Genomic DNA, 26679 nt, shown 5'->3' with positions numbered 1-26679 from the left:
AGAAGTGGTGTGCCAAGTCTTCATTTATTCACTGTAATTTAAGGTTTTGCGTGCTAGTAATACATTTTACATTTACAAGGGCCGGCGGACGGAACCCCAGACTGGCAGAGGGGGCGGCGGATAGCCCACTGCCGGCCCGGGGTTCTGTCCATCCAGGCCGGCAACAGGCTGAGTGGGGCTGGCGACCAGGACCCCAGGCCGGCAGCAGAGTGCCATTGTAAATCAGCTCGCATGCTGCCTTTTGCATGCGTGCCATTGGTTGCCGACCCCTGGTCTAACTAATCACCATATTTGGGATTGGGAAGGAATTTTCCCCTGGGTCACATTAGCAGAGACCCTGGGGTTTTTTTGCTTTCCTCTGCAGCGTGGGGCATGGGTCACTTGCAAGTTTAAACTAGTGCAAATGGTGGATTCTCTGTAACATGAAGTCTTTAAACTAGGGCTGTCAATTAATTGCAGTTAACTCAAGCAATTAATGCAAAACTGATTAACTAGATTAAAAAATTATTTTTGATTAATCGCCATTTTTATTGCACTATTAATAGAATACCAATTTAAATTTTCAAATGTATTAATTTCAATTACAACACAGAATACGAAGTGTACAGTGCTCACTTTATAGTATTATTTTAATTATATTTTTACAGTTCAAATATTTGTAAACAAAAGAAATAGTATTTTCAGTTCACCTCATACAAGTACTGTAGTGCAATCTCTTTACCATGGAAGTGCAACTTACAAATGTAGAATTAATTTTTGTTACATAACTGCACTCAAAAACAACACAATGTAAAATTTGAGAAACTACAAGTCTACTCAGTCCTACTTCAAGTTCAGCCAATAACTAAGACAAACAAGTTTGTTTACGTTTACGGGAGATATTGCTGTCCGCTTCTTATTAACAGTATCACCTGAAAGTGAGAACAGGTGCTCACATGGAACTGTTGTAGCCCACGTTACAAGGTATTTATGTGTCAGATATGCTAAATGTTCGTATGTCCCTTCATGCTTCTACCACCATTCCAGAGCACATGCTTCCATGTTAAAAAAAAAAAAATGTCAATTAAATTTGTGACTGAACACTGTGGGGGAGAATTGTATGTCTCCTGCTCCATGGTTTTCTGCCATATATTTTGTGTTATGGCAGTCTCAGATGACAACCAAGCAGATGATGTTCTATTTAAGAAGAAAAGGAGTACTTGTGGCACCTAAGAGACTAACCAATTTATTTGAGCATAAGCTTTCGTGAGCTACAGCTCACTTCATCGGATGCATACTGTGGAAACTAACACGGCTGTTACTCTGAAACCGTTCTATTTAAGAACACTTTCACTGCAGATTTGACAAAATGCAAAGAAGGTACCAATATGAGATTTCTAAAGATAGCTACAGCACTTGATCCAAGGTTTAAGAATCTGAAATGCCTTTCAAACTCTGAGAGGGACAAGGTGTGGAACATGCTGTGAGAAGTCTTAAAGAGCAACACTCCAATGCGGAAACTACAGAACCCGAACCACCAAAATCAACCTTCTGTTGGTGGCATCTGACTCAGATGATGAAAATGAACATGCATTGGTCCGCACTGCTTTGGATTGTTATCAAGCAGAACCAGTCATCAGCATGGAAGCATGCCCTCTGAAATGGTGGTCAAAGCATGAAAGAGCATACGAATGTTTAGTATATCTGACACATAAATCCTTGCAATGCTGGCTACAACAGTGCTATGCGAATGCTTGGTCTCACTTTCAGGTTACATTGTAAATAAGAAGCAGGCAGCATTCACAGAATCATAGAATCACAGAATATCAGGGTTGGAAGGGACCTCAGGAGGTCATCTAGTCCAACCCCCTGCTCAAAGCAGGACCGATCCCCAATTAATTCATCCCAGCCAGGGCTTTGTCAAGCCTGACCTTAAAAACTTCTAAGGAAGGAGATTCCACCACCTCCCTAGGTAACGCATTCCAGTGTTTCACCACCCTCCTAGTGAAAAAGTTTTTCCTAATATCCAACCTAAATCTCCCCATTATCTCCTGTAAGAGTAAACAAACTTATTTGTCTTAGTGATTGGATGAACAAGAAGTAGGACTGAGTGGACTTGTAGGCCCTAAAGTTTTACATTCTTTAATTTTTGAGTGCAGTTATGTAAAAAAAAATCTACATGTGTAAGTTGCATTTTCATGATAGAGACTGCACTACAGTACTTGTATGAGGTGAATTGAAAAATATTATTTCTTTTATCATTGTTACAGTGCAAATATTTGTAATCACAAATAATAATATAAAGTAAGCACTGTACACTTTGTATTCTGTGTTGTAACTAAAGTCAATATATTTGAAAATATAGAAAATATCCAAAAATATTTAAATAAATGGTATCCTGTTATTAACAGTGTGATTAAAACTGCAAAAAGAAAAGGAGTACTTGTGGCACCTTAGAGACTAACCAATTTATTTGAGCATAAGCTTTTGTGAGCTACAGCTCACTTCATCGGATGCATACTGTGGAAAGTGTAGAAGATCTTTTTATATACACACAAAGCATGAAAAAATACCTCCTCCCACCCCACTCTCCTGCTGGTAATAGCTTATCTAAAGTGATCACTCTCCTTACAATGTGTATGATAATCAAGTTGGGCCATTTCCAGCACAAATACAGGTTTTCTCACCCTCCCCCCCCCCAAACCCACACAAACCCACTCTCCTGCTGGCACTGCTATAGGTACCCGCATGGCCCCACAGTATGCCAACATTTTTATGGCTGACTTAGAACAACGCTTCCTCAGCTCTCGTCCCCTAATGCCCCTACTCTACTTGCGCTATATTGATGACATCTTCATCATCTGGACCCATGGAAAAGAAGCCCTTGAGGAATTCCACCATGATTTCAACAATTTCCATCCCACCATCAACCTCAGCCTGGTCCAGTCCACACAAGAGATCCACTTCCTGGACAATACAGTGCTAATAAACGATGGTCACATAAACACCACCCTATACTGGAAACCTACTGACCGCTATTCCTACCTACATGCCTCCAGCTTTCAACCTGACCACACCACACGATCCATCGTCTACAGCCAAGCTCTGCGATACAACCGCATTTGCTCCAACCCCTCAGACAGAGACCAACACCTACAAGATCTCTATCAAGCATTCTTACAACTACAATACCCACCTGCGGAAGTGAAGAAACAGACTGATAGAGCCAGAAGAGTTCCCAGAAGTCACCTACTACAGGACAGGCCTAACAAAGAAAATAACAGAACGCCACTAGCCGTCACCTTCAGCCCCCAACTAAAACCCCTCCAACGCATTATTAAGGATCTACAACCTATCCTGAAGGATGACCCAACACTCTCACAAATCTTGGGAGACAGGCCAGTCCTTGCCTACAGACAGCTCCCTAGCCTGAAGCAAATACTCACCAGCAACCACATACCACACAAAAGGAACCACTAACCCAGGAACCTATCCTTGCAACAAAGCCCATTGCCAACTGTGCCCACATATCTATTCAGGGGACACCATCACAGGGCCTAATAACATCAGCCACACTATCAGAGGCCCGTTCACCTGCACATCCACCAATGTGATATATGCCATCATGTGCCAGCAATGCCCCTCTGCCATGTACATTGGTCAAACTGGACAGTCTCTACGTAAAAGAATAAATGGACACAAATCAGATGTCAAGAATTATATCATTCAAAAACCAGTTGGAGAACACTTCAATCTCTCTGGTCACACGATTACAGACATGAAAGTCGCTATATTACAACAAAAAAACTTCAAATCCAGACTCCAGCGAGAAACTGTTGAATTGGAATTCATTTGCAAATTGGATACAATTAACTTAGGCTTGAATAGAGACTGGGAGTGGCTAAGTCATTATGCAAGGTAACCTATTTCCCCTTGTTTTTTCCTACCCCCCCCTCCGACGTTCTTGTTAAACCCTGGATTTGTGCTGGAAATGGCCCACCTTGATTATCATACACATTGTAAGGAGAGTGGTCACTTTAGATAAGCTATTACCAGCAGGAGAGTGGGTTTGTGTGTGTGTGGGGGGGGGGTGTGTGTGAGAAAACCTGGATTTGAGCTGGAAATAGCCCAACTTGATTATCATACACATTGTAAGGAGAGTGATCACTTTAGATAAGCTATTACCAGCAGGAGAGTGGGGTGGGAGGAGGTATTTTTTCATGCTTTGTGTGTATATAAAAAGATCTTCTACACTTTCCACAGTATGCATTCGATGAAGTGAGCTGTAGCTCACGAAAGCTTATGCTCAAATAAATTGGTTAGTCTCTAAGGTGCCACAAGTACTCCTTTTCTTTTTGCGAATACAGACTAACACGGCTGTTACTCTGAAACCTGTCATTAAAACTGCAATTAATCATGACTTTTTTTTATCTCACAATTAATCACAATTAATTTTTTAATTATTTGGCAGCCCTACTTTAAGCCATGATTTGAAATCTGCGGTTAGTGGTTATTACAGGAGTCGGTAGGCAGGGCCGGCCCAAAACATTTTGGCAGCTGAGGCGGGGAGCTCAAATGACACCCCCATGTCCCCTTGCTTGGGCCAAAACTTTGAAAGGTCTCAATTATGCCTTCTTCCTGTTCTACTCTTCTCATGGTACTGCTCTGCTTCCTACCCCAATAAAGGAAAATTAACAACTTAAAATGCCTTGTTCAAAAATTTTAAGTAACACTTAACTTTCAAACGCCTGAACAGCAAATGTAAATTTTCTTGTCTGCATAGTAAACACTGGCATTTTAATCTGTTTGAATAATCAAAGTCGTGCCTTCCGTGCCTTCTTGGTTGCAAAGATTTGAACTGCTTCCTGCTGAAGGTCCACAGTTTGGGCCAGCTCATGCTCTAGTGAGATGGTTGCAAGGCCGACCAGCCTCTCCTGTGTCATTGTGGAGCGTAGATGTGTTTTTATTAACTTCAGCTTGGAGAAGCTGCGTTCTCCACTGGCAACTGTTACAGGAAGTGTTAGAAGTATGCACAGAGCAACAAAAGCATTTGAAAAGAGGGTGGTCATCTTATTTGTGCACATACATTTCAGCAGGATCAACTCCAAAAGCTGTCTGGAATATATCTTGAAAGGGCTTTCAATTCATCACCTAATATCACTCATGTCATCATGTATCAACACTGGCTCTAGTGCCCTGCATTGCTGGTGTAGGTCTTCTTCTGGTATAGTGAAGAGTTTTGGAATATCATACAACATCCCAAATATACTGCTGTGTTCCTTAAGCTGCATGAAACGTTCTTCAACTGACTGTATTGCACAATCTAGCACCTGGTTAAAGAATTCAACTTTGAATTGTTGTTTGAGGTCTCTTATGGGATTATCCCGTGCCTCGTAATCAAAATGTCGTCTTCTTTGGTGACTCTTGTATTCTTGAATGGGTGGGAAAATAACTTCAGTGTGAAGTTCCTCTGCCAACTTCTGTGCACTCTTCAGAATGTTTTGAAATCCCTCATCTGACTGGTAAGACTAAAGATATGACTTTGTTTTGTCTAATTGTTCCATTGCTCCAGATATATCAAGGTCAACAACTTGGAGTCTCTTGCTTACAACATTTATTTCAAACAGTATGTTATGCCACAACACTAAGCCACACAGAAATTTGAAATGATGTATGTTTCTGGGGATTCCATTTCCCTCTGCCACTGTTCTCCCATGAACAGTTCCTGTCATAGCATTATCCTCCATAATGGCAACTATGGCAACATCTGTCTTCTCAATTTGGTGTTTGACAGGCTTTATTGCCTCCACTTGACTTTCCCATCATGTGGCACTCAGTGGTTTCAGTGTCAGAGAGGATGTTCCGAGAGATTGCTTCAAAATTTGCCATTGATGAGAAAAATACATAGATGCTCTGAATTACATTAAAAAATTCAGCAGCCTCACTAGAAGCTGATGCTGCATCACTGACCACCAAGTTCAATGATGAGAACTGCATGGGACAAAAAAAGCTCGAGGGTTTAACTCTTGGATCCGTGTCTGCACTCCTCTGTTCTTTCCTCTCATGTTGGCACCATTATCATAGCCCTGACCTCTCATGTCAGCTATCACAATTCCCGTATCTTCCAGCTTTTTAAGAAGCACATTTGTCATACCAGCTCCTGTAGTATCATCAATGTCAATACATTCTAGAAAATGCTCTCTGCCTGTCACCATTGCAGGGACATTTTCACTAGGTTCTGTTTACAAAATGCACCATTAAAGTAATTTGCTCTGTATGGCTGATGTCAGGTGTGCAGTCCAGAATAACGGAGTAATATCTTGCTGTCTTCAGATCTGCCACAATTTTCTGTTTGACTTTTGTTGCCAGTAACTGTATGATCTCATTTTGAATTGTTTTTCCAAGGTAGTGGTGTGTGTATATTTCTTGGGTGGTGACTCTTCTTAGATGCTCCTGGAGTACAGCATCAAATTCAGCCATCAGCTCCATAATTTTAAGGAAGTTTCCATTGTTTGGCACATACAGCTGATCTGAAGTGCCACACAGTGCTAGGTTTTGGTAGCAAGCAGTCTCACAATGGCAATGAGCCTTTTCAGAACATTTTGCCTGTATAGAGACTCTGATGCAGTCTTCTCTTGATGCTGATCATCTATGGTGGCCTTTAACCTTAGTCTCATCTCAAGCTCTTTCCACCTAATGAATGCTCTCTGGTGATTTGCTGGCTTCTCATGGCATGCCAGATTTCCAGCCAGATTCTTCCAGTCCTTTGTTCCTGTAGAACCCAATGTGGCTGGAACATTAGACTGGCAGAGTTTGCAACAAAAACAGTATGCAGCATTCTGGGTTTTTGAGTACATAGGCCATGGCCTCTCCACTTTGTCACCATTGGGGATTTCACGCCAGTAATGCTTTGGACGGAAACTTCAATTTTCATTGTCTTTGGGGAGCATGAAGTTTTTCACTTGCTGTGGCCCAGGCAGTACAAGGAAGTCCCTCAGGCTACTGCTCAAGTGGGTCCACAGTCCTGGATCATCTAGACTTAAGGAACTAACCTCAGCAGCAGCTGTTTCTTGCGCCTCCACCACACTCTTCTCTGATCTACACTTTTCTTCAGGAATGTGCATGGTTACATCCATTTCAGATGGATGCTGCAGTAGCTGCCAGGTCACCTGCACTCTGACTAAATGGAATATCAGGCATCTCCTCACCACTCACATCCTCACTGGGGTCAGAAGGCTCACCGTGAACATTTGTGTCTGTGTATCTCAGGAGAGTTCCTTCCTGCTTAGATAGAAAAGCTTCCTTTGCTTTCTTTTTCTGAATGCTGCCTCAGAGGGGCTTTTTTTTCTTTCACTCATGACTCCTGTTCTGTGCCAGCTAGAGTGGCTCTCAACACTCCGTTGAAGGGGACAAATAAGCAGGCTGGTAGCAGGGCCTGAGTGAGGGAAGATATCAGTGACTTAAGGGCCTAACTGGCTCCTACTCTTTCAATTGACTGCCTGTTCTCCTCAAGTGGGTTCAGGGAAGCAGCAGGAAACAGGAAGCTCCCTGAGAAGCTGGTGTTAATCAGCCCAGACTCCTGGGGGTGCTAGAGAGGTACATAAGAGGCTCCTCCTCCTCTCTCTCCCTGCAGCTCCTGCTGCTTTCTGTTATTCCCTCTCACCTTTTCTCCTGCCTGCCTGTTATGTCTCTTGTGCTCTCCTTCCTCCAGCACAGCACTCCACCATCTCTGTGCATCTAGAGCGGAGAGAATACATATGCACCAGCAGCAGACACAATTTTCTACACTCTGGGTCGTAGTGGCACCCCCCCCACGGTTTGGCACCTGAGGCAGCCACCTCAGTTTGCCTCATGGTAAGGCCAGCCCTGTGGGTAGGTGAGGATCTGTGCTCTGCAAAGTGTAGGTCAGACTAGATCAGTGTTTTTCAACTTGTGTGCTGTGGCACACTGGTGTGCCATCAGGCCTGAACAGGTGTGCTGCAGAATTTTTTTTAAAACTATATGTGGGGTGGGGATAGGACAGGGGGAAAGAAAGTGGGGGAAGCCATCTTCTGATTGGCTGTCTGCCTCATTGCCCCACCTCCTCCAGGGGCAGAGCAACCAATGGGAGCTCAATCTCCCTCTCCTCCCAACTCCCCTTTTGTGAGCAACTGGTCGGCTCCTCTGTCTCTCCCTATCCCTCCTGCAGCCCCCCTCCCCCCCCCAGGATTGGGAGGGGAAAGAATCTCAGGAGAGGAAGGGGAACTGAACTTGGGGGTGGGGGCAGAACTGGTGTGAGGGGGGTGGGGCAGAATTGGGGTGAGGTGGGGGCTGGACAGGCTGGGGGGCAGAGATGGGCGTGTTGACCCCCAAACTCAGTAAGTTACAGAGGCAATGCATGCGTCTGGGGGACAGAGTTCTGCCTTCCATTTGGCCCTCCTCCCTTTCCAAGCCCCGTGCCCCTCTAGGGGATGTGGCCTGGCCAGAGCCCCTTGTGGGGGCACAGAGGAACATTTGGGGGTGGGGGGGGGGTTACGAGCAGTGATGACAGCTGCTGTGTGTGTCCAGGTCAGTTTCTCCACCTGGGCTGGGTAATGACCACTGCGCCCTCCAGGCTCAGATACACAGTCCCCTGTGCCGCAAACCACTGGGTGCCGGTGGCCATGGGGACTATGAAGGACGGCATGGCCCAGCCCAGCCCAGCGTGCACATGGCCACGAGTGGAGCAGCCTCCACTGTGCCAACTAGGAACTGATCACATGGCTGGGCCCTGTAGCGGCAGCACCCCCTAGGACACAGTCCCGCCTGCACCCTGAGCTACACCCCTCTGCCCACAGCCCCTAGCTACCCCCTGCCTACCCTCTTCTCTGCACACAGCCCCTACAGACTGTGAATGGCAAAGGTAGTAAACAGCTTAAACCACCAAATAATACACTGAATTAGTTTTTTCCTGAAATAGCTGCTCTGTTTTTACAATCTCCTTCAAAACAACCATCTTTAGGATTTTCCTTAGATTTTTGTTTTCCCCTAAGCTTTTTTATGCAAAGATGATGTGTGAAAACTAGTTGGAGATATGCTGCTAAAATTAAGAGCAGAGAGTGAGATAAATTCAGGACTCCTCCAGAGTTTTTGTGCTTCACTCAGCTCTGCAGATATCCTAGTGGGAAACTGAGACTTTTGCAGGAGCACCAGTAGTCCTGCTCTCAGATGCACGCACCTTTAATCCTGGGTGCTGGCCCAATTTCCAGGCAGTTTATAGGAAGTCTCCAGATTGTTGCTGAAGACATCTTAAACCTTGAAGACCCTGATAGCTCCAAGCCAGAATTTCAAAGGTATGTAGCATCTGGTGGTAGACTTCACAAACTCTATGCTGTCCAACCTGAGAAATGCAACAGTTTGCTCAAAGGTTCCAAAGCAACATATCAAATAACTCCTCAGTTAAATGACATACTTTCCAGAAATAGCGAAAGGCACCTGTGCTCTACAAGGCCAATAGAATAAAACAAGTTTTGACATTTCTAGGCCAGGTCATTTTAAGATATGAGGTTGTAAACAAATGAAGTTTTTGAAAAAGTGAACACCTGCCATGCTCTAAACTCTCATCCCAGATGCTTTCTATGGGGGAATCAAACTCTGGTGGTTTAAATGGAAAGCTAGTGAAAAGCCTGACCATTATTGGCAGGATTTTGGATGGTTTTGTTTAGTTGCTCTCACTTCCAAGTATATAGAATTTTAGCTCTTGAAGGAAAGCCTTTATATACATCAACTTTATACATCTAGTGATTCTTTTTCAGCATAAACAATAATGATGATGTGTTATGAGAAAATAACTGCTGATGCCTAAATGCCAACAATTATTAAAAAACAAAACAAAACACAACCTCCAACCCTCCACAAACCTGTAAAATTTCAGAAAGCTGTTACAATGGTAGGGGCTCTAAATCAGTCTCTAGAAATATGAGAACTGTGTCCCGTTGTCAAAACTGGGCCAACATTAGGATAACCAGATGTGGTCCAGTGTGTTCTTATGTGAGATCAACAGCTATCACTTGCTTTGAAATACAAGTTGGGCCTGAAAACACGACAGTTTCCAGCATGTGATCTCCACTGTGATATTGTTCAGATTAAGATTAAGCATTGCATACTGGGACCACCAGTCTCTGTGGACTACCCACCTGACCTCCATTTTATACAAACAACATTTATGGCAAGTCGTCACTTGAGCCCACACTTAGGCAAAGCTGGGCACATCTGGTCTAAAGGGATTAAGAATCAAAATAGATAGAAGGCCAAAAGTGGAATGGGAGGTTGCGGAAATCCATCCATGAGGGCTCCTTCACCAAAGGATGCAAGGATGTGTCAAATTAGGATACAAGACTGAATTCCTGCCTGGAGTAAGATCACCAGTGAAGTTACACCAAGGATGAATTTGGCCTGCTAAGTATTAAGGCTGGACTATTGTAATGTCTCTTCTTGATGAGTAACAAATCTGCTTCAGAATGTGATAAATGCTTGAAAGGCTGTGACTGACACTGAGTTCAATGTGTTTAAACAATGTTTACTGTCTATATTGCTGTATTTTATTTTTTTAAGGTAAGGGACTAAGGAAAAATGAACACCTTTTGTACTGCACTCAACCAATCTTCTTGTCCTTTCCTTTTTCTTACAGAAAAGCCAGTTCTCCAGAGCAGGCATTCTTTAGATGGTTCCAAATTGATGGAAAAAGTTGAATCTGCACAACCGCTGTGGATTACATTAGCACTACAAAAGCAAAAGGGATTTCGTGAGCAGCAAGCTACCAGAGAGGAGAGGAGACAAGCCAGAGAGGCAAAGCAGGCTGAGAAGCTCGCTAAAGATAATGTAAAATAATAAACAAAGAAGCTTCAGAAATTTTTTTTTAAAAAAACACTGATTTCTTGAGTTAGTTGTATTTGAATTCCTGTTCAGTTTGTGAAATTTTATAAAAAGCTGAAGTGTCAGTCAGTAAAATCAGGTGGTAAATCTGGGGTTTAACTTTGCACAAATGAAGAACATTGCAAACCAATTTTCAGTACAAAATGCTGTACACTGTTATTGAATTTCAGTCTGATCTCCAGCCCTTCATGAATTTCACTGACATTTTGCATGTTTTTATCATCAGTTACGTATGAAAGATGTGCACATAAAAGCATCATTGTTCATTTGGGGGTGCTGTCACTGCAGGCCATCATCTATATCAGGGGTTCTTGTTTTTCTTTCTAAGGTTCCCCCCCTCTCCCTACCCCCCACATGCTAGAAAAACTCCACAGCCTGCCTGTGCCACAACAACTGGTTTTCTGCATATAAAACCCAGGGCTGGCATTAGGGGGTAGCAAGCGGGGTACGAAGCAGGGAAATTACCTGGGGCCCCACACCACAGGGGCCCCCTTGAAGCTTAATTGCTCAGGCTTTGGCTTCAGCCCCGCATGATAGGGCTTCGGCTTTCTGCTCTGGGCCCCAGCGAGTCTAACGCTGGTCCTGTTTGGTGGCTCCCGTGAAACCTGCTTGAGGCCCCCTAGGGGGCCCTTGGTTGAGAACGACTGTAGTAGACAATACATAATGGACTGTTTCTGATCTAACACTTTTCCTTTTCCATCCTAGGCTGCTGTAAGCAATCCGTCAGATGATAAAGGCAGCAATATCAGCAAAGCAAGTGTACTACAAAAACCTACACCTCAGGAAGATGAGAAGAAAATTGAGATGGCTATGTCAAGACTAGAACGCAGAGAGCAGTTCAAAAAGTCCAATACCCTTCCTACTTCTGTGACAGGTACAGTGATAGATGCAGGTTTTCAATACTGCTCACTTTCTTTTTAGTGGTAGCATTGTAGAGCTCTCAGGAGGGAACTAGATTCTTTGGCTCACACATCATCATCAGAATTGTAAACTAAGTTCCAGCTGCAGCATCTTTATTATTTCAGCAAGGAGGAACCCAGCTTGTCTATCAGATCCCTGGTTAAGTCTGATGGGTTGGCAATTAAGTAAGATCCTTTTTCTACTTTTAAAATGACCACTGGAAGGCCCATGAGAGACTATAAGTGTGGAATTCACAATGTAATTTTGACAGATGCTTCCAGATTAGCACTTCTGTTTCAAGATTTGGTTTATAGGGCTGAGACTAGGGTTGCCAGCCATTTGGTTTTCAACTGGAATGCCTGGTCAAAAAGGGACCCTGGTGGTTCCGGTCAGCCACCTGCAGCGGGGCTAAGGCAGGGTCCCTTAGCTAAAACCCAAAGCCCCCTCCTGCAGCCTAAATCCCCAGTGCCACGCCGGAGCCCGCACCCCCAACCGGAGCCTGCACCCCCAACCGGAGCCTTCCTGCCCTTCCACCCCCTGCCCCAGCCTGGTGAAAATGAGTGCGTGAGCAAGGGTGAGGGAGAGAGGATGGAGTGAGCACGGGCAGGGCCTCAGGGAAGGGGTGGGGCAGAGCATTTTGTTTTCCGCAAATAAAGTTGGCAACCCTAGCTGAGACTGGTACTGTATGTATGTCCATAAAGCAAAGAGGCCATAATATTCCAAGGTTTTGTTCAGTTATGAACTTTGCCAGATCCAGACACAGGGCTGGCCTTAGGGAAAATGGCACCCTGGGCGAACTTGGTGTCCCTGGCCCCTGTGGGTGTGGTGCCCCCCCTATGGGATCCCCACACCCCTTAACCCCTGCAGTGTGCCCCCTTTGCCCCTACTGCCTGCTCCCCCTTTTGCACCCCTAATCCTTACATCCCCTTCACTCCCAAGATCTGCCCCTCTCCTGTGCCCTAACCCCTACACTGTGCCACCTTCACCCCTAATCCCTGCACTCCCTCCTTAGCCCTAACCCCTTCACTGTTTGCCCCCCCACCCCAACACCTGCCCCCAACCGCTGCACTGTGCTCCCTTCACCCCAACCCCTGTACTCCCTTCTTGTGCCCCAATCCCTGTACCCCCTTCATTCTTACCCCCTGCACCTCCCTCCTGCACCCCTAACCCCTACTTCTGTTGAAGTAACTGGCAAAACATGACAGGGAAAGCACTTTCTAAATTTACAGAATAGTGTGAAGTGGAATAGGGTGTGATGGGTGTCTTAGACATCTGTATTTTAATAATATGCTTCTCCAGCTATGTTAGGGCTATAATCAATAGGGCTTTTCAAATATTTCTTCACACAGCATACTTGTTCCTTGCATGTTTCACTGTTAAATCCTGTCTATGCAATGAAGAGACCAATTAGCTGATACAAACAATTGTGCTGTGCTGATCAGGGCAACAGTACAGGGACCAGGATTTATTTTACCGATTGATACAGGACCCATGTATGTTTTTATGTTGATCACAGTATTCTATAATACACAGATATAAATTAAAGCTAAATTGAAATGGGATTCCTTATTCACATATACATGAAAAACATTATTACTACTACTACTACAAATAATAGATAATGTTTAAAATGTAAGGTACTATAATATTTATAATAAAATAAGGATTAGTATGAAGTATTGCTAATGCTCTTTGGTTAGAACTCCTCTGACATAGCCTTCCTATGACTTACTATTTGGAGACAAATGTGCTGAGAGAATGTTGCTAAACATTACATAGTATCTGATTTATGTATTCTCAGTAGAAGTCGGTCTGAATCTGTATATTCTGTACTACTACGTGCTAAGGGTTATGGTTTATAGTTGGCTGAAAAGTGATGAAGTAATCCAGTTAGTGTTGTCTAATGCCTCATAGATCAATAATAATGAATACTGTAACATTATTAACCACTCAGCCAATATATACCAATGACTATATCTTGATAGCAGAAGAATTCAGTGAAACACATTTACCTCTGAACTGCCCACCAACTATATGCTAGACTTTTTCCTAATTAGATCATTGGAAGCTATAATTTTTTTGGGCCTCTTAACTCAGCCTCACCGCCCTAAAAACTGAGTTTCACAGGAAAAATTACTTTTGCAATTCATAATGTAGAGATTTTCTAACAGGGTCTGAATGTCTTCAGAAATATGTAACAATGCCTGTGCTGACACCTCTTGTTTTGATCAAAATTCATTGTGCCTCAAGCATATACTGAACTAGATTTCATCTTGGTCACTATTTACCTCTGAGATCAAATAGCGATATTAGAAGAACAAATATAACAGGCATCGTATCTGCTTATTATGAATATAGATGTGTTTGATGAAGGTTATGACCATGCAGTCATTTAATATAAAGGCCTACACTGGAACTTAACATGCATAATGTCATAAGGGACAGTAGATTTGCCAAGAGATATCTTTAAGAATGAAAAATATTTGAAAACCAAGATACTTCAGCCTTGCACTGAAAGCAGCTACAACAGGGGCTGTTTGGAAAGTGATATTTCAAACACTCTACATAGAGAAGCAACCACCTTTCCAAATTCTCTGCTACCAGCTGTTGTGCAGGCTTATCGAATTCCTACTGACAAAAAAATGGGTCAGATAGTTTTTAAACTAATCAGTGTCTCTCTAAAATCCTGTGGGGAAACAGTCTGCTTTTTAAAGTTTTGGGGGTTTTCCCCCACACCCTCCCGCACCAATTACAGATTCTTTTTTAAAATCTGTTACAAAAGTTGGGCAGACTCAGTCCCATAGATAGGGGACAGCTGTCCACACAAAGTGCCTCCACGTCTGATACTTATTCCAGTGGTGCCAATCTAGAGGTGGTTCCTTTAGGTCAGGGTTGAACAGGAACAGGATAGGGCTGCTCGCACTATACCTGAGCCATGAAAATAAAGACACGAGTTATCTTTTCGTGTGGGAGCATAATGTAGTAAAATCTCATTTTGTGGGCAAGTTACCTTTCTGTCGCTAAGGGAGGGGCCATCTGGTTTGTAAAAAATCTACAGAATCATAATTCCAATAGTGTCATACTTCGCAGCGGGGTGAAGAGAGAGAGAGACGACGTGCTACCTCCCAGCTCCTCCGGTTGGTGGAAATTTTAATAATACAATGTTGTTTGAAATGGGTTGAGTTGGGTATATGTCAAAAGTCATTTCTCCTGCAAACACAGTGGTACCAAACCTAGAACAATTATATACACACACACACACATATATACACACACATGAAAATGTTTAAAAATCAATGGTTTTTTTTAAATGATACTTTAACAGTGATTCATTGCTTACATAAAGAGAGATACTGATCTTTCACTCATCCGAATGAAGTTAGCCTTGACATGTAAGACTGAAACCATTTGTTAATCAGTGTCATCTCAGTCTAGGGCTTCACTGCTAGACACGTGACGCTGATCCTCATCTGCACAACACACTCACATCTCTGTACAAGGCAGACTTCTGGCCAAACATCTGCAGGATGGTGAGCATCTGGTCTTTGACACACGCATTTAATTAGTGGAAGGATTGTTCATGGACCACATAGTATTTCACACATAACTGGCATGATCAGTCCATTCTCCAAGACCCATTTATGCCCCGTTGGGAAGGGTAGTTTCTGGATGTCCTAGAGCCATTCCACTCCATGGAATTTTCCCTCTTGACTCTTGTCAGTGGCAGTTTTTCTCCTTTTTCTCCATCCGCTTTTGGAAAACATCCAGCTATGTAGCTGTGCATGTGCTGTAAAGCTGGCCTTCAAATGGTAAACTCGGCATATGAACATCTTTAGTGCCTTTGAATAAGATAATTTGGTCTTTTCAGCCAAGCTTCCAGTATTGTCACATCCTGAAAGGGCATGGAAACTTTGCAGTGTGGCAGCTTTTAATGGTCCAAGGGATAGGAACACATTTCTGAGGGACATACAGCAATTGTTCCCTAGCACTAGCCACAAAAACAATCTTGCAGAAATCTTGGGTAGCATTTCACAGAGAGCACTAAAACGTCTGTGTCTTGTGCAAAAATCCAGAGTTTAGTAGTACCTCTGTGGCACTGACGGCATTCAAGATAATTTTAGTATCAGCCTCCTCACAGGAACTAGGAAGAAACTGCACTGAATGGAAAGAGGTAGCAGCTTCATTATGCCATGCAACAATGAAATTCTTCAAGCAATTCTTCCACATCAATCGTGGTACCATGGAGAACTCGGAGTAGTTTGTTGTAATCAATGGAGGAGCCAATGCTGTGCCTAAGCTGCTTGAGGAATTTACTATGGGTTTTGGAATGAATTGTTAAAGCAACAGCCACTTGTAGTGGTAGATTATGCACATACCACAACGTTGTTGTGTTTATATTGGAAACCTGCCTTTCACTCAAGCACTCATCCATGAGGCTTTGCAATAAAATGGCAGCTTTGTGCTCCACTTGCTTACCTTCATGCTTGCTGGTGCTGCAGTCACTGCAACCATCAATGCACCACTTAAAAATGAAGTACAGGTCATGTGGTATTATTTTTTCAGGTTTGGCGTCAGCTATGGATCCTTGAAACTCCTACATACTGCAGGACAAAATGCTTTTGTTTAAAAAAAAAAATTTTAGTAGCTGCACCTGGAGTCTTCATACTATTGTTGACATCAGTGATTTCACTTCTCACACCACGCCTTTTGTAGCTTTTAAGGACATATGCAGTGATTCATTTCTGCAGACAGGATTGCTAAAAACTATGTCCCTATCCCACAGTTCAATAACTCCTTTATAAGCCTTTCTGCTAAGCATACGTTCCTCTTCACTTTCATTTAAATCACATATTTCTCTGTACTTCGCCTCTGCATTGACCATCTCTACCACTTTCCATCCATAAATTGCCTCAGAGGCTCTAATGACCTCCAGATGAGTCACACACTTTGCAGTAGTAAAATCAGTATTTGTATTGTTTTTTTCTTGATACAACACATTAGATACATTTTTGGTGCAGCCCTCGATGGGATAAGCAGTGGTGTATGCATGCATATCCTTTGGGTCAATGCACCAACTTAACTTTCCATGCAACATTCTCACAAAGAGTGACTGCTTCATACAGTGTCTTATGTTGAAACTGTGCTTCATGAAGGCCTCCATGCTTTCAGTTTAGGGCAGAAGGTGGTGGTGGTCTTCTCAATATAAGTACAAGGCAAGTCTTGTCCACACCCAGCACTTGTCCCAGCATCTTCAACTTTTTTCTGATGGTTGATGTACCTCCGCTCCAGCCTTGCCAAATTCAGTTTAGTGGGTGCACTTCTTATAGCAGGTAAGGTGCCACTGAATGTTGTGTTTTAACCAGGTCCTCTTCAGTGGTATTCTCCGAAGTGGTGTTCTTCAGCTACTAGTTGGTACTCTTCACCTCCCCATTGATATCTAAAAATGATCAAGTCTTTTGTAATAAATTACTTTGATTCTAATTACGTAATGTAATGCATGTTATGTAACTATGTGCATGCAATTTTCAGATGAATTCCAGTGATTTCTGGCTCGATGCTGATGTCTTAACCAGTGCCTCATTACAAGTCTTTTGGCCTGATAATCAATACTGAAATGTTTCTTTATTGCCAATGACGACAAATCAACTTGAAGCACTCCTTCCACTTTTAGTAATCTGTAAACATGAAAAAAATTAATCAGGTATTCTCAGCATTAACTGATAATACAACACCGTCAGTTGAGGGCCACAATTTAATTTTGTGAGGGCTGCATATCTGACATGCCTCCATTAAAGTATAATTTTTTTTAAAAAGTTGATTTTTAAACATTTTCTCAAACATATTTACATAATTGTTCTAGGTTTGTCATGTCTGATACCCTTGTATTCATGGGAGACAGGGCTTTTGGTTGATACCCATTTCCAGTGATGCTGGATTATAAACATTTCCACCACCCAGAGTACTGGGAAATGGAGCAGGCAATGAGTCCCCTCTGCCACACCGCAGAGGGTGACGTAATTGAAATTATGATTCTGTAGATTTTTTTTGACTCAACTGACCGCTCCCTTACCTTTCTATCATTAACTTGCCCACGGAATTACACATACTCCCAGCCCATTGAATTCAACAGGCTTTGATCAAGGAAATTTATTCTAAAATTTCTAGTCATAAAATAATTGGGGGTAAAGCAGAGATTGTCCCTGTATTACAGAATAATACACTTGCAAAAAGTCTATTTAAGAGTTTTTCTATAGCATCCATCAGTATAGTATTTAATAATGCTGTCATCTGATCCCTGCATTATACTTTATGCGGTTCTGCTCTGAAAAGTGACTCTGTAAAAGGCAATTTCTTATTCAACAGATACGCCACTTGTATATAATCAGAGATATCAGTTTGTTTTAGTGATAAATGGTTTTGGTACTTGTTAAGCTTGCAGACAAGTAGCTATGGGAAGGGGAGCTAGATTCTACTCCTACTTAAACAGTAACATCAGAATTGATAGCTCTGCAGTTTCTACTTAGTTACATTTTTCTGTGTAAATGTATTGACCTTGATTTGCCCAGGTGTCTCAGAGGGCACAATTTGGAGACAGTGGGTTGCATATGTGTAAGAGAGCAGAACTGTGCCTGTAGAAACCTGGTTATTGATTATACATAAGGAGGAAAGAATCTAGGTTGTCAGGTTGGGGCGGGGGGAGGTTCCAGGATTGACAACAAAATTAAAAACAGCATTTTTACTTATAAGCCGAGCAGATTTGCTCTGAAAACCATTGAGACTATAAAAAAGAGTGTCCTAGCATTCCATGTTCGCTGAGTTACTTTTCAGCGTAGAACCATCTTCAAGTGTGTGGGTTAGTCCAATTTTAAATGACCAATTTTTTTCATCTATAAATCTGAGCCAAATTAATTTGGTTTTCAACATATATAGAAAGTTAAAAAAAGGAAGACTGAACTATAGTTTTAAAAAACAACAAGGAGTCCGGTGGCACCTTAAAGATAAAGATACGGTAAAGATACGGTATCTGTACATTTTGTGAACACATTCACAGCAAAGTTCATAGTTCTCTATTATTCTACAGTGTAGCATGTTTCATCTGTTTTATTTTTTTCTCTCCCAAATCAATAAACAGTGGAGATTTCAGATTCTGTTCCAACAACTCCATTAGCAAAAGAGGTTACCAAGAGATTCTCTACTCCTGATGCTAACCCTGTGTCAACAGAACCAGCCTGGCTGGCCCTAGCCAAGAGGAAAGCAAAAGCCTGGAGTGACTGTCCACAGATCATTAAGTAAACTAACGTTGTTGCTCTTTACTTTTGTTTCTTAGTTGTTTTCCCCTTTTTATTGATTCAGCTTTTTACACAGGACAAAAGAAAGTGAACAAAATTTAAATGCATTCCGTGAAGGATTTAAAACTGAACTGATCACCATTTCACTCTAGGTCACTATAGTGTGTGCTCACATCATAGATCCCTTTGCTTTGAAAAACTAGGTAGAGAGTGGGCCCAGGCATACAGTTCAGATCCAATTTCTCAAAATTCAGCGCTACTCAAATGTGAGATTTTGGTTTTGCCCGGTATAAAAAGAGGGGTCAGAACTTCAGATCAAAAGCTCTTTCAAATTTTGTGAGCATCTGAGTCTGAGGTTTTGGATCTCTCTTCTCCATGCAGACAAAGAAAAGATTCTGGCCACTCCGATATAAAAAATGAATGTAAAATGCATGTTCCCTCCTCTTAGCCCCAATGGTCGCTTTTGAACTCGGTTTGATGCAGTTTATTTGCAATTTGAAAACCTCTCCCCATCCAAGGCATTTTGGGAGACTTCTTCCCACCTGCGAATGAAGTGATAGCAAGTGATGGTAGCATCCAATTACTGAGGCACTATTGTCTTTCATGCTGGGGACTCAACACAATTGCTGTACCTCCCTCCTCAAAAAAAGAAAATAATTTGCCCATCATTCTAGTTAACATTCATATAACAACCATGGAGCAGGGATACAAAAAGTGTTTCCCCCGTTCACTCAGAGGCAAAGTCCATCCATGTGCTCAGAGCACATTAGGCATCCATGTGCTCAGAGCAGTTGCAATCTAAGACCCTATTCCTACAAATATCTGTGTCCATGAGTTGCTTTACATACCTAACGAGTCTCCTTGAGTTTAAAGGGACTGTTGACAGGTGTAAAGTTATTCATGTGTAAACGTTTGCAGGACTGGGGCCTAAAAATCAGAAAACCAAGACTCTGGGATGCTCATGACACGGTAGTAACTTAAACTTATTTAAAATTCAGTTTCCTGAACAGAGAATAAAAAGGATTTGGAATGCTAATTCTTGCTAAGGTTGTTCCCTGAGTGACTTCAGACCTACCTTCCTTGTACTAGACAACCCAGCTGTAAAATTGAGTAAAAAATTTACTTACATGGGGAGTGGGAGGAATCAGTTGTTGCAGCTGAATTTTTTTTTAATTAGTCTTTAAAATGTAATAAAAAAATGTTAGCATCCTTAAATTTTCTACCCAGGAAGTTATGCTTTTTTTAAATTTTTTTTTAAAATGGCTTTTTACACATAGTAACTACACCAACAAAAAGCAAGCTTCATCTTCCTTAAAAAAATTCCTGTGTTTTCAATGAACTTTGCATATTGCTGCAAATCCCCCTCTGTTTAAAATATATGGGTTTTTTTGAGCCATAAGAGCATTTTAAGAGGAGGCAATTTCAATAAGGAGAGAGGAAAAATTGCATTACTACAGCATAATGTATCTGATAACTCCTCATATTATTACTTTTCTTTAGCCAAATTACTATACATCGCATGAGGAGGGGAGCAAACTGTAAATAAAGCAGAAAACAATGAGCCTTGCACTATCATCCTTGTTCTAAGAACTGAAAAAAGCTAGTCAGCAAAAGTTGTTATTGAATAGACTGCATCCTATGAAGGAAACAAAGGTTCAGCAGCACACTTAAAATAGCACAAACACAACAGACATTAGATTCAATAGAGGTGCAGCTGGAAATATGTTTGCTCTTGTGCAATCAGTGTTCCACTCTTTCATATTTAAACTAGAACCTTTAAAATCTCTCTCCTTGCTCCTAACATAATAAGTATTTAAAATTTTTATACACAGAGGAACAAGTGAGCTCTCTGGTACCTGCACACAACTCCTATGGACTTCAATGGGAGCTCTGTGGTTATCTGAAGGGGGGATTTGGCCCATAATATCTGTGTGTTTAATTAGTCCCATAAAGTAGCACTACTTAATGTACATTTATATCTCATCTGGGTTTTGAAGTGTGCAATAGAGTTGTTCTTGTAATTATAACTCTAAACTGCTGGAAATCAAACACCAGAATTTTGGATGCAGTTTTGGAAGGGGGGTGGGGGTACCAGGAAGGAGATGCAGGGGGTTGGTGGGAGCAGGCCAACCACAAAGGTAGAGAAAAAACAGTAGTCGCGATCAAGCAACGTTTAATGATTTATAGAGCAAAAAGTAGGTGCTATTGTGCATGACAAAATGAACTGACCTCCAAAACAACACTAGGCACATTTATAGCACAGTTTGAATTGATTAAGGATGGTTGTAACCTAAAGATTCAAAGCAGAGTCTTTCCAAGTGTAGGGTATCTAGTATACTAAAAACTGCACTCAGTATGTACAGTACTTGCTTGGAACCACTTCTAAAAAGTCTACAAGTTGAACACTGACACTTCATGTAAAATCAACACAGAAATTTGCACTAAACACCTGTGAAGTGTTATTTTGCTTTAGCTTTGTTGTGTCTTCTGAACAAATTGTCAGAATTCTGTAAAATAAAAAAATTGTTACTACTGAATTTATTCAAATCAGCAAAAATGTTTTAAGAACTGAATGAACCACTATGTAGAAGGTCTCAATTTTTTTGTAATTTATAAACACAAAATACCATTTCTTCTGAACAGGTTATATATGATTAACCTCTATGTTCATATAGTAATGTACAAAATGTATAATTGTGAGGTTTTTGTTTTCTGTACTTTTTTAATTTTTCAAATGTTTTACAGTGCAATTGTTTCTTATACAAATGTCATTTTAATTCCTATTAAATTATAATCCAGTCAAAATTATCAGATGATGTATGTATTCACTGTCTCCTTCTGTTAATGATATAGGTCAGGTTTATTTATAAATAGAACTTTTAGTGCTACAGGTGTCTTGCTATGTGTTTTTATCAACAATAAAACTGAGTAACAAGACCTATGAAGAAGGGATACCTTAGTGTAATTTCTATTTTATTTTCATATTTTGGTTGTCATATTTTAACGTAAATGGTCCCATTATTGGAAAACGTTCTACTTAAATAAAAAAAATGGTTCCTGAGTTTAAAATACAGCTTTTGTCATTGATAGACACTGGAAATTTAGATGCAACAAATTCACATCACTGCTGCTGGTTACTTTGAACTGGGAAAAAAATGACAATACAAAATTAATTTCAACATCACCATTTTAATTGTTCATGCAGAAGCTTCAAAAGTCACTAAGCTAAATGTCTTCACAGCTGGACATATGTGAACTGAGTCTTGAGTTTTACTCAATGATCCAAGCTAATTAGTAAATGCTTAGTACAAAAACTGCTAAATTTTTTTAAATGGGTTATTGTATTCAAAGCCTAATGCATTAGAATACCATTGGTAAGTATTATTAATGTTTCAAACCTTTGTCAAGGTTGCTACAAAAGCAAGCTTACCTCCTCTCCTTCTAGCTTGTCAGGAAATTGTTTAGATATAGTCAAGTCAGCAGTAGTACTGCTGAAAAGGATCTGGAGTCAAAGTGGATCACAAATTGAATGAGTCAACACAGTGATGCAGTTTCAATAAAGGCTAATATTCTGGGAGGTATTAACAGTAGAGTTGTACATAAGACGAGTGGTAACTGTCCCACTCTACCCAGCACTGGTGAGGCTTGACCTGTCCAGATCTAGGTGCCCCACTTTAGGAAATATGCGGATGATTTACAGAGACTCCAGAGGACATCAACAAAAAAAAGATTTAGAAAACCTGATTAAAAAACAACAACAAACCAACTGGGCATGTTGAGTTGAGCCACAGCAGATGGCAGGCAGCCCTCGGAGCACCAAGCAACTCCCTGCGGTCCTGGAGCGCTGAGCCTCCACAGGCAGTGGGGACCCACAGCTCCCAGCTGCTGTGAGCAGCAGCAGCAGAGGGGTGCTAGACCCCCCCTATCCATTGTGTCAGGGTTGTTTTTAGTAAAAGTCAGAGACAGGTCACAGATTTCCATGATTTTTGGTTATTGCCCATGACCTGTCAGTAATTTTTAGTAAAAGTCACTGACAAAATCTTAGCCTTAACTACAACTACAGCTACAGGAAAAAAGGTGAAAACAGTACTTGTAGCAAGCTAAGAGCACCAAGAACAGAGGTTCTGACTCTGGCCATGTGGCGGTAAGAGGGAACTGGACCCGCATGGCCTTTTAAAGCCTCAGACGTGTCACACAGTTGACGCATGACCCACGTGCGGGTCAACGGTCACTACTATGAACAGTTCTGGCTCCGGCACATGGCACGCATGCACACCCCACGGTTGGAATCCAAACAGAGATCATTACTCGGAGAACTACTGAAATCCGACTGATGAACAGCAAACGCAGCCTTTGTGCAGAATGCAGGGATATCCCGAGCACAAAAGGTCTGCACAGCACTGCGTGATGCAAGTTCCTGTTGTGCATGTGCTGCTGAAGCCCTGGGTCTGGGCACCTCCTGCGGGGCTGACGGCCCGAGCCCCAGCTCACCGCACTAACTCTAAAAGAGCCACATGCAGTCATGAGGTGCAGTTTGGCCACACCTGGCTTAGATCAAAAATGTCTACACAGCTGTTTTTAGAGCATTAATGAAAGCCCCACTAGGCTGAGTCTGTCGACCCAGGCTCAGAGCTTGCTCCCACTTGCTCCAAAATGCTGCATAGACATACGCATTGAAATATCCTGTATTTAAAGTCAAACATGGGCTTATAACAATCATGCAATTTTGGAATGGGTTCCAGTTTAAAGTTCATAATGTTCAAATCAACTATTTTTGGGCTAAGCATTTACTAACGGACTGTGTAAAACTGAAGATTCAGTTTATTCTTGCAAGTTAGGTTAGCTTCCCTAGATACCATAAAATGATTGAGACATGGTCTCCAAACTTTCCACTTCATGTCCCCCCTTACCCGTCTGCCCCCTCCCTTTCCCCCCGAACCCAGGGTGGGGGGGGCAGAGAACGAAGCTGCAGCTGGGGACCGAGGCTGGGCCATGCTCGTTCCCCTCCCCCACCCATCAGGGCTGGCCCAGGCCCTGCTGCATCCCCCGAATGCATTTTAAAAACCTATATAGAATAGAATAATCGGCCTTGAAGGATTCCCCACAACAGGTAGCAAGCTCAAGTGGAAGGTGCTGGGAGGGGCAGAACACCTTGGTCTATGCATGTGAGTAGGTACACGGAGACACAGTTATCGATTTACAAAATATGTTAATACATTCAATAAAAAGACCAAATTTCCCAACCAAATACTGGAAAACTTGAGACCAAACAGACAAGCTATTTCCATTTTCATGCTAGACATGACATATGGCACAAAATTCAATATAAATTGCCAGAAACAGTTATATCAGAGTGAACACATTTATTTTTCCACCAAAATTCACCTTAAATCAGACAAGTGATGCTGAGAAATCATTAAGTCAAGTGCCCTCTCTTGATTAGGAAAATCGCTTGACTTTGAAAACATGTTAGCTAGCACCAATGTCCACCTAATGCAGACACTAACACCTTAAAAATGTGTTCAGAGATCATGATTGGGGAGGGCTGGGGGGGAGTTTAATGTTGACCATGACCACATAACGTTTTTTAAAAATATTACACACTGTTGCCACTAAGCACTCTCGTGTTTTTAACAGCACATAGGCACAATTTTAAAAGAAAACCACACATTTTTCCTACTCCAGGCATGACAACAGGTACATTGACTCTGCGATAACAAACCTACAGAAGCAAGTCTCAGAGCTCAGGGTCAACTGACTTGAGCTCCCACTATGGAGCTAAACAGAGCTCTTTTTAGCCCCAAAGCATGAGTCCAAGTCCGTTGATCCAGGCTCTGAGACTCACTGCCACAGGTCCTTTATTGCAGCGTAGACATGCCTGTTGGTGCAAAATTGTTAACTAAAAAGTTTGCAAACATGATCAATTTTACAAAAGTAGAATGGGCTAAGAGCAGGACCGCACAGGCCTGGGTGCTTTAAAGTACAATTCAAGGATGTTCTTAACATCCAAGTGTAAACACTAGAGATGAAGCAGTTTAACACATCCTAGTAGTTCTTGTTTTTTCAGCAATACACAAATCCAGGCAATAAACGTAATCATTTCTACAGCCAACAACAAGCCTTGATCCACATACTACAGGGGAAGAGAATACTTCTCCTGGAAGTTTCTCGACACCTGCTACCAATCCATTTTTAGCATTCAGGACCCACACTGTACCATCTGTAGATGTTGCTGCCAGCAGCGTTTCACTCTCCAAGTCATGACTATGGAAAACAAAGGGAGTTGCATATACACTTGAAGTGGTTTCAAATTTCCACAGTAAATTACCTTCCATATTACAGCAGTAGATAAAGCGGTCATGGGAGCCAAAATATATTTCTTGCTTAATTAAACTTGAGATACATGGGGATGAAAAGACTGGTCCACTGGTGGAAAACTGCCAAACCTACAGAACAGTATTAAAAAATTAATCCATTATTGCAGGTTGTTCAGGTTATCAATGAGACATCATCTAATCTTCAGGGACAAGCTGTTAACAGAGAGGACAAACATACTGCATCATCTGGATTCTGGCATATGCTGTATATCATACATGGCTAGAAAATATTTGCAACATTCACAAGCTAAGCTCCACACATACATTCAGCAGGCAGGCACTCACATGATAGTTTCCTACAATGCAGTGTTGTAGCCATGTTGGTCCCAGGATATTCCAGAGAAAAGGTGGGTGAAGTAATATTTTTACTGGACCAACTTCTATTGGTAGGAGACAAGCTTACAAAGAGCTGAACTGAAGAAGAGATCTGAGTAAGCTCAAAAGCTTGTCTCTCACCAATAAAAGATATTATCTCAACCCCCTTTTCTCTCTAGTTTCCTGTAAATTATTCACCTATGTGGAGGCTCTACTGAAAGGAGGCTAAACAGGCAACACAATAAGTACCCCAAGGCCATTACAGTATAGGTGTCCCTCCAGCAGGGCAAACCCCACATCCTCTCTCCATGCATTCTACAGAGAATCTTTCCTCACTGTATTGGTGTAGTGCAACAAATCCCCATCTTGTGGGAGTTCCAAGAATCACCTACATAAAGATCCCTGCAAGCCAATGAAGAGGGGGAGGAGTCCTAGCATCACTGTTTTAGAACATCAGACACCCAAGGCTGGGAAAGCTATCCAGCTAGAGAGGGCTGCTGTCATACCACCCTGAGAGGAGGATATGGCTTTGTCAAAGGGAGGACACTGGCTGTTGGTTACTTCTTGCAGCAGGCAGTGCTCCGCCCTACTCCCACCCCACCCACTACAGTGATGAAGAACCATTATGCTGCCCTGGCAATGAGGAATCACCTGCAAATATCGAGGAGGAGAAGCCATGTACCCGCAAGCCTGGGAGGATCACAGTTCCCAGGAGGAAATGTAGGGTAGTGGTGGTTGGTGATGCTCTTCTGAGAGGGATGGAGGCACCCATCTGTCATCCTGAATATGGGAGGTATGCTGCCTGCCAGGGGCCCATATCCGAGATGTTACAGAAGGGACTGTCAGGGGTCATCCAGCCTTCTATTACCCCATGCTACTCATCCATGTGGGAATCAATGATACTGCAAGGTATGACCCTGAGCAGA

At 42.2% G+C, this 26679-nt stretch overlaps 2 protein-coding genes across 13 annotated transcripts in view; one reads left to right on the top strand and one right to left on the bottom strand.

Annotated features, from left to right (window-relative positions):
- Window positions 1–22130, top strand: part of CRACD (capping protein inhibiting regulator of actin dynamics) — a 218668-nt gene extending 196538 nt beyond the window's left edge. For 4 of the 5 annotated variants that reach the window (XM_037897713.2, XM_037897712.2, XM_037897711.1 and 1 more), the window contains 3 exons: window positions 10628–10818; window positions 11578–11746; window positions 18905–22130. In XM_037897713.2, the coding sequence (XP_037753641.1) occupies window positions 10628–10818; window positions 11578–11746; window positions 18905–19065 (521 nt within the window). In that variant the 3' untranslated portion in view covers window positions 19066–22130. Of the gene's footprint in view, window positions 1–10625; window positions 10819–11577; window positions 11747–18904 lie in introns of those variants that run through there. The other variant, XM_037897714.2, reaches the window with a different exon arrangement.
- Window positions 22131–22233: 103 nt separating this feature from the next.
- The window catches only part of AASDH (aminoadipate-semialdehyde dehydrogenase), a 52641-nt gene continuing 48195 nt past the window's right edge, over window positions 22234–26679 (bottom strand). For all 8 annotated transcript variants that reach the window (XM_043546185.1, XM_043546184.1, XM_043546186.1 and 5 more), the window contains one exon: window positions 22234–25507. In XM_043546185.1, the coding sequence (XP_043402120.1) occupies window positions 25097–25507 (411 nt within the window). In that variant the 3' untranslated portion in view covers window positions 22234–25096. The remainder of the gene's footprint in view (window positions 25508–26679) is intronic.

The sequence above is a fragment of the Chelonia mydas genome, chromosome 4, assembly GCF_015237465.2.
Source record: "Chelonia mydas isolate rCheMyd1 chromosome 4, rCheMyd1.pri.v2, whole genome shotgun sequence".
NCBI classification, from domain to species: Eukaryota; Metazoa; Chordata; order Testudines; family Cheloniidae; genus Chelonia; species Chelonia mydas.
This window is presented reverse-complemented; position numbering and strand designations above follow the sequence as displayed.